Source organism: Macrobrachium nipponense, chromosome 4, assembly GCF_015104395.2.
Source record: "Macrobrachium nipponense isolate FS-2020 chromosome 4, ASM1510439v2, whole genome shotgun sequence".
In the NCBI taxonomy this organism is placed as follows: Eukaryota; Metazoa; Arthropoda; class Malacostraca; order Decapoda; family Palaemonidae; genus Macrobrachium; species Macrobrachium nipponense.
In genome coordinates, this window is record NC_061100.1 from 132,739,149 (window position 1) to 132,752,096 (window position 12,948).

At 40.8% G+C, this 12,948-nt stretch overlaps 1 protein-coding gene across 2 annotated transcripts in view; it reads right to left on the reverse strand.

Annotated features, from left to right (window-relative positions):
* The window catches only part of LOC135211184 (zinc finger protein ubi-d4 B-like), a 227,435-nt gene that overhangs the window by 176,338 nt on the left and 38,149 nt on the right, over positions 1–12,948 (reverse strand). For both annotated transcript variants that reach the window (XM_064244399.1, XM_064244398.1), the window contains exon 2: positions 6,383–6,492. In XM_064244399.1, the coding sequence (XP_064100469.1) occupies positions 6,383–6,492 (110 nt within the window). The remainder of the gene's footprint in view (positions 1–6,382; positions 6,493–12,948) is intronic.

The following is a 12,948-nucleotide window of genomic DNA, read 5'->3' on the forward strand; positions in this document are numbered from 1 at the left end:
CCAGTTCCAGCGAGGAAATGGTTCCCAGCAGACTCATCCATTCCTTCGCCGAGCATGTTTCCTTCCCTAAGAAAGCTGACACTTTTTCTAAGCATTTCTGCTGACGTTCCTTTGATGGAAAAGCTTGAAAATCCACTGAATCCATCTGAATCCCCAGATACACGATGGACTACGTGGGGATCAGATGGGACTTCTCGTAATTGACTATTAGGCCCAGGGCCTTCGTCAGCTGTAACGTCGTTTGAAGGTACGATCTGATTAGCCAGTCGTCCAGGTAAAGCGAGACTCTTATTTTCGATAGGTGAAGCCATTTCGCTACGTTCCGCATGAGGAGAGTGAATATCATCGGCGCCGTACTTAGTCCAAAGCATAGAGCCCTGAACTGGAAGACCTGTCCTTATAAGACAAATCTCAGGAATTTTCTTGATTGAGGATGAATTGGGACGTGGAAATACGCGTCTTGGAGATCCAATGACACCATCCAGTCCCCTGGTCTCAAAGCCCCTAGTACAGACTGGGACGTTTCCATCCTAAACTTTTCTTTTCTCACGAAAAGGTTCAGCCTGCTGACGTCTAGGACAGGCCTCCATCCCCCAGACTGCTTCGGAACCAGGAATAACTTGTTGTAGAAGCCTGGGGAATCTAACGTTAGGACTTCTTCTACGGCTCTCTTCTCTAACATTTGGTCTAGAAGGTCGAGCAATATCTGTTGCTTCTCCGGCTGGTATGAGGGCGACTAGGCTTCGTGCTCAATGGAGGAGCAGAGAGGAAAGGGATCTTGTATCCTCTCTCGATTATATCGAGGGACCAGGTGTCCGACCCTATCATTCTCCAGGCATGAGCAAAAGATGTAAGTCTCGCTCCAACGGGTGCCTGAAGGGCAGAAATGTCAATTTTTTCCCCTGTTCTTTGAGGAGACCTTGCCTCTAGAGAGCCCCCTTCCTCGCGGAAAAGCTCTCGAGGAAGGCGCTCCACGAAAGGGCTTAAACTACTTCTTGGGGGCTTGCACGGCTGAAGTAGAAGCCTGGGCTGTAGGACGTCTGGAAGACTGTCAAGAGGTCCTGCGTTGCCTTTTCCTGCAGGTTAACCGATAGATCCTTTATCATGGACTGCGGGAAAAGATGTGTAGAAAAAAGGGCGAACAACAATTCTGCCTTCTGCGCAGGAGACACCGATTTCGCCGCAAAACTGCAGTACAGAGCTCTCTTCTTTAGCAGTCCAGTAGCGAAATGGGATGCCAGCTCTATCCATACAAGCCAACACGCTGGATAATTCTTCCAAAGAAATCGAGTCTGGACTTCTGGATTGTAAGTCCAGGGCCCCCAAGCACCAATCCAAGAAGTTAAACACTTCTAAAGTCTTGAAGATACCTTTCAGATGGTGATCCGTTTCCGACATAGTCCAGGAAACCTTTGCTGATGATAGGTACGACCTCCTCGGAGCGTCAACCAAGTTAGCGCAATCGCCTTGAGAGGAAGACGGCGCTTTCAATCCCGCTTCTTCTCCCGTTTCGTACCAGATTCCCGCTCTCCCGCTTAGTCTCGATGGAGGAAGAGCAAAGGAAGTGTTGCCTTTCGCCTTCCTTGAGTCCATCCAATCTTGGATTCTCTTAAATGCTCTCTTCGCAGAGAGCGAGGTGGCCATTTTAACGAAGCCAGGAGCTTTCCTGGCTTTCGATGAGACCAACTGTGAAGGCGGAGAGCAAGGAACTGGGGCCTGAAACTTATCCGGGAACAAGTTTTTCAGAAGGTGCGTCAACGTCTTATAATCCGAGGCGGATGACGTTGTTGGCTCTTCACCGTCCGTAGGACACGAATCGCTAGACGATTCTCTTTCTCTAGCAGCAGTGTCCTTCAAAGATCACGATGTTATTAATCCTTGAGGCCCTGTTCGCAAGAGGGTGCCTCTGTCTGAAGTAGGGTTAGAAGTACCAATCCTTTTCTGTTTCCCTGTTATCTTCGACACTTTAAGATCTTGGAAATTAACAACTTGTGGAACATCATGACGCTTCGGACTTAAATATTCTTCCAAGGCGTCCTCCCGAGCGTCCTGGAGAGTGTCCCGATGCGTATGACGCCGAGCGTCCTGCGAAGCGTCTTCCTGAGCGTCCTGGCGAGCGCTTCGATGAACAGGACGTCGAATGTCATTTGACGCTTCCTCAAAAGCGTCCTGATTAAAGTCACGCCAAGCAGCACGTCTAGCTTCTTTAACATCATCTTCCATAACAACAAAGTGTGCAGGCCGTCGAGCGTGTCGTGCGTATTCAGAGACGTCCTTACGAGGCTCTTAATCTTGGCGAGCCTCGCTCTCTTGACGTGCACGAGAGAAAAACTTTGAACAATGATCATCCGTCAAGAGATTTCTGGACGTTCACGACCTTTTGACAAAGATGCCGGCCGCCTGTGCGACAACTCACGTCTTTGCCATACTCGTCTCTCCTAGACGCTCTCTCATAAGGAACGCTTTCACGTTCTCGAATGAGTCGGCTGCTAGAAGGTCTCTCTCTTCGCAAAATAGGAAGTCAACTGTTTCTGCATATCCATTAGAATCTCCCTTGACGGAGAAAATTCTTGATCAGGAGAAGGACTAATCCTGTGAGAGGAAGACGGGCGAGGGGATGCCCTCTCCTTCGTCTCAGGAACAAATTTAGAGCGACTTGGACGCTCAAAAGCGTCCTCCTCCGATGAAGTCTTGGTCCTTTTCTGTGGTGGGAAGGCTTCAAAATATTCAGGTGACGAATGAATAGGTTGATAAGAAGGACGTGAAGCGTCCTCTTCTCTAAAACCTCTCTTAAGAGGGCGACAAGGACGACGGCCGCCTGTGCGACTTCTTGCGCCCTTGCCGTTCTCCCCGCGAGAGGCTCTCCGAGAGCTCCAGCCCCGGTGAGGGGAGGACGCCTCAGAGGAAGAGAAACACTCTTTAAGGACTCGTGCCCGTGCACGATCCTTGGCAGTCTGGGACGCATCCACAGATTCTGCCAAAGGGACGTCAGACCGGTTTTTAGTTCCCGTAACCCTCCTTCGGCTTTCGACTTGTCCACTCCCTAAGTCCTGGGAGTCCAACAGAGGTCTAGACCTGGAGGCATTATGGGACCGATCTGACGCCCCCTCCACAACACTAGATACACCAACACTTTCATTGCACTTCGACACATTCGATTGTAACGCGAGCACTTTTGACTCCAGGGCATGAATCGACTCCATGATCGTAGAGAGCACATTTCATTCTGTAGACACTTCCTGATTGCCCGAAGGCAACACTACAGGGTTAGGTTGAATTAAATCTACAGGGGGATTCGATGGAGATACAATATTACCCTGACTTCTATTAACAGAAGCACTCCTGGAGGAAGACCACCTGATTCTATCGCACTCAAGTTTTCTTACATAAGAATCATACGCCTTCCACTCAAGATCTGTCAATTCCTCACACTCGATGCATCTATTGTTTAACAAACATACATGACCTCGACATTTTGTGCACACAGAGTGAGGGTCTACCGAAGCTTTCGGTAGCCTCACCTTACATTCTTGCACACCACACACCCTGAAACTAGAAGAACTAGATCCAGACATTGTATTTAAAGAAAAGTCAAAGCCAAAATCCAAATCAAACCACTATCGCATATGCCAAGCCAACAATCCAGTCCAAAAAAACCAAAAGTCAATCAGGATACTCAAGGCAAAAAGAAGTTTTCAAAATCCTAGGCGGAGGTCTGGAAACAGTTGTTTACAGACCGGCGACAGAGAAAAATCTGAATAGAAAATGGGAATGGTTCCTGATATCCGCCTCCCAGCGGCGGGAATGGGTACTAAACTCCTGGCCGCCCACTGCGTGTGCCGGGAGTTTTGAAATTCTGTCGGACTTTGGAGAATACAGCTATATATATATCTGACAGGTAAGTTTCATGAACAAATGTTATTTTATTTATTGCTTTTGAGTGGCTGAATTAGCTTTATGCAACCATAATATTCCACAGCATTTTGTTTATCACTTTTGAATGGTTGAGAAAGATATGACTATGCGTATGTCATACTAATTTAGTTTTCTCACTGGCTGCTTGTGTGCGTATCTGCGAGAGTGAGTCCTCCCCTTCTCACTCACTCCCATCTCCCTGCCTCTGATGGATAACTCTGATGGTGACAAAAAAATCTGATGAGTTATGAAATTTGCAAATGAAAATTATTTGAAGAAAATATTTCTTTTAATACAAAAAACTTTTTCTATGTTGAAATACCAGCAAACTGAAAACTTGAACCAATTATAAAATAACATATGTAGATATAAACTGCCGGGCCATGATAGGTAAACTACAGCACATTCTTGCTGTGCATTTGCTCCCTCCCTCCTTTTCTTTCTCCGGGTTATTCTTTATTACTCTTTGTATGATATGTCAGACAAAATTTTACAAATCCTTACTTATCCAAAGACATCATAAACCACCTGAGGCAATCTCATATTGGTTGAAACCTTGGGTAACCAGGTACTAATACGTACAATGAAATGAATTTTTACAATGTAAATTTAACTACATCATAAAGTAATTGAAGATCTGCCTGTCCATACCACCCAAACATAAGACTAAGTACGTATTACATTTAATTCTTGTTCACTTTTAGTTCAGTCATAACTGTTAAATTAAGATTAAATATGGGGGAAATAGGTACTGAATGTTCATATGAATCCAAGGCATGATAAAACAATTTGGTACTATGCATATATTACATTTAGGTCGTGTTTGCTGTTTGTTCAATTGCAACCATTTAAAAACTGCATTCGCACTCTCTCTTTCTCAAGGTTTGAAAGTTATTGATATAAAGAGTAAAATGTGAAATATAAAATTTTCATTCAAATGTAATGACAATTGCAGTTTTGCATCTCTCTAAATCTCAAAAGCAGTCAAGGTTCATTTTCATAAGCTTCATATGCCAAGTATAAACTTGATAAAGAGTAAAGGATAAGTTAATATCCCTTACTGGAATGCAAATATAATATAATTGTGTCAAACTGAATATATATACATAGTGCATTACAATTTACTAAGTTTCAACCAAAGATTTAAGAAAGCCTAAACTCTAATAACTTTAAGAGTGCTTCAGATGGTGGGAAGATATTTATTTTGTATGCCACACACAATACATAACAATACTGCTGTAAAACATCTAGAAAAAGTCCTATACACACACCCAATTCTGAATGAAATCTTTATTACATTTTTAACATGGAGGTACAAAAATACAGCACAAAATGGTAGCTACCTGTTAAATATAAAATCAGCATGTGTATACATACATGTATGTGTGCATGCACATATATATTTAATATAATATATATAATAATATATATATATATTATATACTAATTATATATATATATATATATATATATAGATATATATATATATATATATCCATATATATATATATATATATATATATACATACATGTGTGAATCATGTTACTATTATTGCTTGCCTTTCTCTTTCTCTCTCTGGGTTCCTTCGCATGAAAAAAAAAACATGGGGGGGGGGGGGGGGGGGGGGGATTTCCAAGTTCAGCCCATGTAACCAGATTTGGCACTCCTCACAAGCGAGAGAGAGAGAGAGAGAGAGAGAGAGATTGTGTTTTTCTTTATATAACCTAATACGTATACAGTATACTAAACAGTCTGGTTCTTAATTTGTGTATGGCCAGTACAGTGTACTCTCTTGTTTAGAATAGTATACTGTACAGTGCCAAGTAGTGAACAAAATGCGGATGGTTATGAAACTGATGATTTTACATCTGTAGTGTTTTTTCGTGATATCCGAAAATTTCTCACATCCAGCTGGTCCTTGGATGTATCAATATGGATATACAAGGGACTATAGGCAGTCCCTGGTTATCGGCAGTCTCGGTTAATGGCGATCCGGTTTTATGGCACTTCTCTAGTGCCATAAAATCCACAACTTATGGAACCATAACAGGCTGAGTTTCAGTTATCAGCGCCGTAAAGTGCTGATAATAGAGTTATGGCGCCATACCACACCTAACAGAGGCGCCATCAACCAAAACTTGGTGCCAGAAGCCCCATAAATGACAGAGTTTCGGTTAATGATGGTTTTCACTTCTCAGCACCCAGCTGGGAACGCAACACCTGCTGATAACTGGGGACTGCCTGGACTGTAATCTGGGGACTGCTCCTACTGCAAATGAGATTAATATTAAGATGCCATTTTAAATTATCAAAATTGTCTGTGCACTGCAACAGTTGCCATATCTTGATGACTAAACACTAATAGGTAAAGCACCATGCATATGTAAATGGATCCATTATCCAGTGCATCAGTTAACATGGTACATTGTTAATGTACTTATGCTGTAAAAAATGATATCACCTTACCTGTCTGGCCATCAATATAAGGCTGTCTGTATATTCTATCCTTTCTCATTCGAATGTTATATCTTGCAGAATTTTGCATCAGCTCCTTGTAGCCATTGTCATTTACAAAACTGAAAGTCAACAAACATCACATTAATAGTAGCACTGATACAAATATAAAGAGTTAACCCTTAGTGGACTGGTAAAAAAAAATCAATACGTATGCAGCTCCTTAGGCCGGGTAAACTTTGAGATCGGCCAATTTACAAAAAAACACAAACAGAGATAGGCAGATATGCAAATGCACACTGTGAAAGAAAAAAATTATAACAAATTTTCCCTACTTCCACTCACGAGAGGTTGAAAATGGCTATTTACAACCACTTGTGGGACCTCTTTTACACGATAATCGTAAATTTTACCAACTTATATAGTGTTTTTTCTGATAAATAATTTTATTTTATTTGGTAAAATTATAATTACAGCTCACACAATATCAAAACGGATAACCAAAGCATTAATCTGTCCACCACCCCAAACTTGTTATTACTACTCCTGAGAAGCTATCCGTCCATTGAATTCAGAAAGACAAACTCCTCAATTACCAGATTTCTCTCAATGACCAATTATGCATACTAATGGAAACATGGGTATAGTAATAAGATTATAATAAGATACATCCTCAACTGAATTTACATGGAAAACACACTCCTAGGTGGTTGCTATTCAGCAGTGCACCACCGAAGATAGATGCTACAGAATGCTAGTTAGCAGCAAATGTGAAGAGATAATAGGTATATGCAGTGGTGTTTCTCTCTCTGTCCTTTGTGATATACAGTCTGTCTTGTGATGTAATTGTGTCTTTTCTACATTGCAATCAGATATGCAACCAAAATTTACTAGTTTTTTCAACAATTACATCGTTATATCTTAATTTTCTTTTATGTTTCAATTTGTTTACTTTAAACAAAAATTACATGACCTAACCTCTTGTCTTTACTTGTTCCTACAAGCTCAAAAGCTCTCTTTGCTTGCAATCAATTCCTGCATAATTTCATTATAGTAAATTAATTATTTTAATAATAATCCTGCCCTCAGCAGTACACACATCTCATGAATGTTAATAAAATGGGAATGAAACCTATTAAGATAACTCTTACCTTACAAGTTTCTATTAAGATATCTCTTACCTTACAAGTTTTTACAAGTCCAAAATTCATCATAAAAAAAGAAAATCCAAAAATAAACCAATGACGTCAACAGAAAACCAAGAACATTTAACAATCTGTCTACTTCCTATCAAAATCAGTGACAGAAATAGACTGACTGGCTGCAAATGTTTGTACCAATCAGTTCCCTGGTGGGGGAAAGCATATGGATAGAAAATAGATACTCATAGAAAGCCAAGTGTTCTTTACTTTTGCAGTCTCTTTGACTCCTGCTGGCAGGGAAGTACTGCTGACATGGAAGTAAAAGCTATATACAGTGGTACCTCGAGATACGAAAGACCCAACTTACGAAAAACTCGAGATACGAAAGCTAACACGAAAAATTTTACGGCACTACATACGAAAATTTTTCAAGATACAAAAGGTTCTTGCTGTAAAGTCTGAGATTCGCCCGGACCACCGATAACAATTTTGAAACTCGCATGCCGCCAACTGAGTAGACTCGCCACCATCCTCCTGCTCTCCCATTGGTTCCTGATGCTAGTCACCACCATGAGATCCTTCTCTCCTATTGGTCAGCATCCTTCCCATCATGCATCTACTACGTAGCAGCGTGCCTCGGCCACTCGTCCCAGCATCGTTATCGTACGCACGCTGTATTCATTCGTTCTAACGATTTTGTTTATTAACCCTTAAATGCCGAGTGGACGTATTTTACGTCGACATTTTTTGTCTCTCAGGTGCCGACTGGACGTATTTTACGTCGACATACGAAAGTTCTTTTAAAAATTCACGGAAAAATACTTATAGGCCTACCAGCCAAAAACTCTAGAATCACGCGCCTTGGGGGATGCTGGGAGTTCACGGATCAACGTGTTGTTTTGTTTACAATCGTTACGCAGGCGCGCAAGCGCGAATTTCTTTCTTGCCGCACTAAAAAGTATCGGTGACACATCTCAAAAATTATTTTGTCACTTTGACATAATTTTTGTACCATTTTAAATTAGCCATTACATGGAGTAATATATATGAAAATGTGCGCATTTTTATGTAAAATACGACAACAACATACTCATGATTGTACCTTTTATCAGATTTGAGATATTTTCATATAAATAACGATAAGTGCCAAATTTCAACCTTCGGTCAACTTTGACTCTACCAAAATGGTCAAAAAACGCAATTGTAAGCTAAAACTCTTATAGTTTAGTAATATTCAATCATTTACCTTCGTTTTGCAACAAATTGGAAGTCTCTAACATAATATTTCGATTTATGGTGAATTTATGAAAAAACTTTTTCCTTACGTCCATGCGGTAACTCTTCCGAAAAAAATCACACATGCGATTTTGGTAATGTTTGCACCATTTTAAAATTAGCCGTTACATAAAGCTTTATATATGGAAATGTGAGCAATTTCATGCACAATACAACTAAAAATATCCCATGGTTGTAGCTTTTATCAGTTTTGAAATATTTTCATATAAAAAATGATGTGACAAATTTTCAACCTTCGGTCAAATTTGACTCTACCGAAATGGTCGAAAAATGCAATTGTAAGCTAAAACTCTTATATTCTAGTAATATTCAATCATTTACCTTAATTTTGCAACAAATTGGAAGTCTCTAGCACAATATTTCGATTTTTGGTGAATTTATGAAAAAAATAACATTTTTTTTACGTCTGTGCGGTAACTCTTCCGAAAAAATCATACGTGCGATTGTGGTAATGTTTGCACCATTTTAAATTAGCCGTTACATAAAGTTTTATATATGAAAATGTGTGCAATTTCATTTAGAATACAACAAAAAATAATTGATGGTTGTAGCTTTTCTCTTTTTCGAAATATTTGCATATAAATCACGATATAGAAAAAAAACTACGTTCAGTTCAACTTTGACTCTACTGAAATGGTCTAAAAACGCGATTGTAAGCTAAAAATCTTACAGTCTAGTAATATTCAGTCATTTATCTTCATCTTGAAACAAATTCAAAGTCTCTAGCACAATATTTAGATTTATGGTGAATTAAAAAAAAAAAAACTTTCCTTCCCTTCGCGCACGGATTCTCCGCCACAAATCTCCGAAATGCGTACGTCGCATTCTCGGAATATTTGCTCCGTTTCATATTAGGCATTTCATAGAGTTTTATATATGAAAATGTGCGCAATTTCATGTAGAAAAAAAGAAAAATATTTGAAGGTTGTAGCTTTTCTAATTTCAGAAATAATTGCATATAAAAAAATATATTAAAAAATTCGACATTCGGTCAACTTTAACTCGTCAGATATGGTCGAAAACTGCTATTGTAAGCTAATAATCTTACAGTATAGTAATATTTAATCATTTGTCCTCATTTTTAAAGAAATTGGAAGTCTCTAGGACAATATTTAGATTTATAGTGAATTTTTGAAAAAAATATTTGTTTATGTCCGCACGTTACAAATTCATGCATTATTTTGTGATAATATTTTCTCTGTGTTGCTTTTATCGTTTTACAATGTGTTATAGTATACCAAAATGATTGCAATTTAGTGTACATTACAACAAATTAACTCGTTACCTTTAACTGTTTTGCGCTTAGCGCGATTTGAATACAATTATATATGAAAATGAAATTGTTAAGATACAATAAAGTTTTACACATACTTACCTGGCAGATATATACGTACGTTTAATGGCCCACCCATCCTCCCCTCAGGAGATAGGGGGAAGAAAAATTCTGTCAGAAAACGGGAATGATTCCTATTACCGCCACCCAGCGGCGGTAGGGGGTGATCACCTGACCTACCTGTAGCGTGTGCCGCGAGTTTTGAATTCTGTCGGACGTCAGAGACATAAGCTAAGTATATATCTGCCAGGTAAGTATGTGTAAAACTTTATTGTATCTTAACAATTTCATTTTTACACATGCAACTTACACGGCAGATATATACTTAGCTGATTGGCACCCTTGGAGGAGGGTAAGAGATAGTTACTCAATATGAATAGCAATTCAAAAAACAGGGAAAACAACTTTTGTTGTAGGTACTATAAATAAACTTAAATACCTTGATTCCTACCTTATTGGGCAGAAGACTTCATGAGTACTGTCTATGAGTCTGCTTGCCTCAAGAGTTCCAGTGAGGATGAGACCTGTCACTGGGAACCCTTCTGGATCATGTCAATGGGGGCTAGCCCGCTTACTCGACAGAGCCTTATTTGGATCGTACCAATGGGGCCTATCCCACTTACATGGTAGAGCCTTCACCTTTGTCGTATCAACGGGGACTAACCCTCTTACAAGACAGAGCCTAGGTCCAAAACATTACAAGGAGCATGAAAACAACCAATCTCGAACACCTGACCACACTACTTTGTTATACACTACGAATTGAAAATGGTACTTTTTCCTGACCACTTTCAATCGACCATAAAAACAACACCACAAGATTAAAATTCCTAATCTATCTAAACTAAGCTAGATTGGTTTCAGCCCCGTCCCAGCACCGAATCCGCAGACACGTAAGGTCCGAGAGAGAAGCACTTATCATAAGTTACACGTACATCTCTCAAATAGTTAGACGCAAACACAGAATTGCATCTCCAATATGTGGATCCAATTAAGTCGTTTAACGACATATTCTTGTGGAAAGCTAATGAGGTTGCTACGGCTCTGACCTCATGCGCTTTAACTCTCAGCTGCCCGAGATATTCCTCTTCACAGGCAATATGTGCTTCTTTAATAATCTCTCTGATAAAGAATGCCTGTGCATTCTTTGACATCGTTCTTCTCGGATCTCTTACCGAGCACCAAAGGCTCTCTGAGTTTCCTCCCATTTGTTTTTTCCTCTCTAGATAGAACTTGAGGATCCTTACCAGACACAAGGTTCTCTCTATTTCTCTCCCTACCAGGGAAGTCAATCCTTTAACTTCAAACGTCCTTGGCCAAGGCTTAGAAGGATTCTCATTTTTTGCTAAAAATAGGGGGTTAAATGAACACACAGCAGAATCCTTCCTGAAGCCCACTGTGCCTTCTAAAGCCTGGAGTTCACTAATCCTTTTAGCTGATGCTAATGCAAAGAGAAAAATCAATTTTCTAGTCAAGTCTCTGAACGATGAGTTATTGGGAGGTTCAAATTTCTCTGACATGAGAAACCTTAGTACCACATCCAGGTTCCAGCTGGGTGGTCTGGCTGTCTTGGACTTCGAAGTCTCAAATGATTTAATCAAATCGTGTAAATCTTTGTCATCCGTGATGTTTAATCCTGTATGTCTAAACACCAAGGAAAGCATACTTTTATAACCTTTTATAGTCGAGACTGCAAGGTTACATTTTAGTCTCAAATATAATAGGAAATCTGCTATTTCCGTCACAGAGGTACTGGAAGAGGATACATTCTGATTCCTGGCCCACCTTCGGAACACTTCCCACTTCGACTGGTACACGCGTATAGTTGACGGTCTCCTGGCTCTTGCAATTGCCTTTGCAGCCGCGCGTGAAAACCCCTTCGCTCTGACGAGTCCTTCGACAGTCTGAAGGCAGTCAGACCGAGCGCGGGGAGGTTTTTGTGGTATCTGTCGAAGTGGGGCTGTCTGAGAAGATCGTTCCGTAAAGGAAGGTACCTTGGAAAATCTATCATCCATTCCAGTACCTCTGTGAACCACTCTTGAGCTGGCCAAAATGGGGCGATTAGGGTCAATTTTGCTCCTTTCATCAGAACAAACTTCCTTATGACGTTTCCTATGATCTTGAAAGGAGGAAAAGCATAGCCGTCTATTCCTTCCCAATTTAGGAGGAGGCCGTCTATCGCTACTGCTCTTGGATCTGAAATCGGAGAGCAGTAGTTCTCCAGCCTGGCATTCCAATGAGTCGCAAACAGGTCTATGTTTGACCTTCCCCATAGGCTCCAAATTTGATTGCAGACCTCTGAGTGTAGAGTCCACTCCGTGGAAATGACTTGATCTCTCCTGCTCAACAAGTCTGCTCTGACGTTTTTCTCGCCTTGTATAAACCTCGTCAAGAGTGTGATGTTCCGCTCCTTTGACCATAGAAGAAGCTCTTTCGCCTTCTTGTACAGTGAGAGGGAGTGAGTCCCCCCCTGTTTTCTTATGTAGGCTAGAGCTGTCGTGTTGTCGGAATTTACCTGCAACACTGAGTTTGCGACTTGGGCTTCCCACTGCCTGAGAGCTAGATGCACTGCCACTAACTCTTTCTCGTTGATGTGCCAGGACACCTGTTCCCCACTCCGGGTGCCTGACACTTCTCTCGGGCCCAACGTCGCCCCCCATCCCGTCTCCGATGCGTCTGTAAACAACACTAGGGAGGGGTTCGGTAACTGCAGCGATAGTCCCTCGTTCAGTCTGCCTGGTTCTAACCACCAGCTGAGGTTTTTCTTTATCTCTCTGGACAGAGGAAAAGATTCCCACAGATCCTGA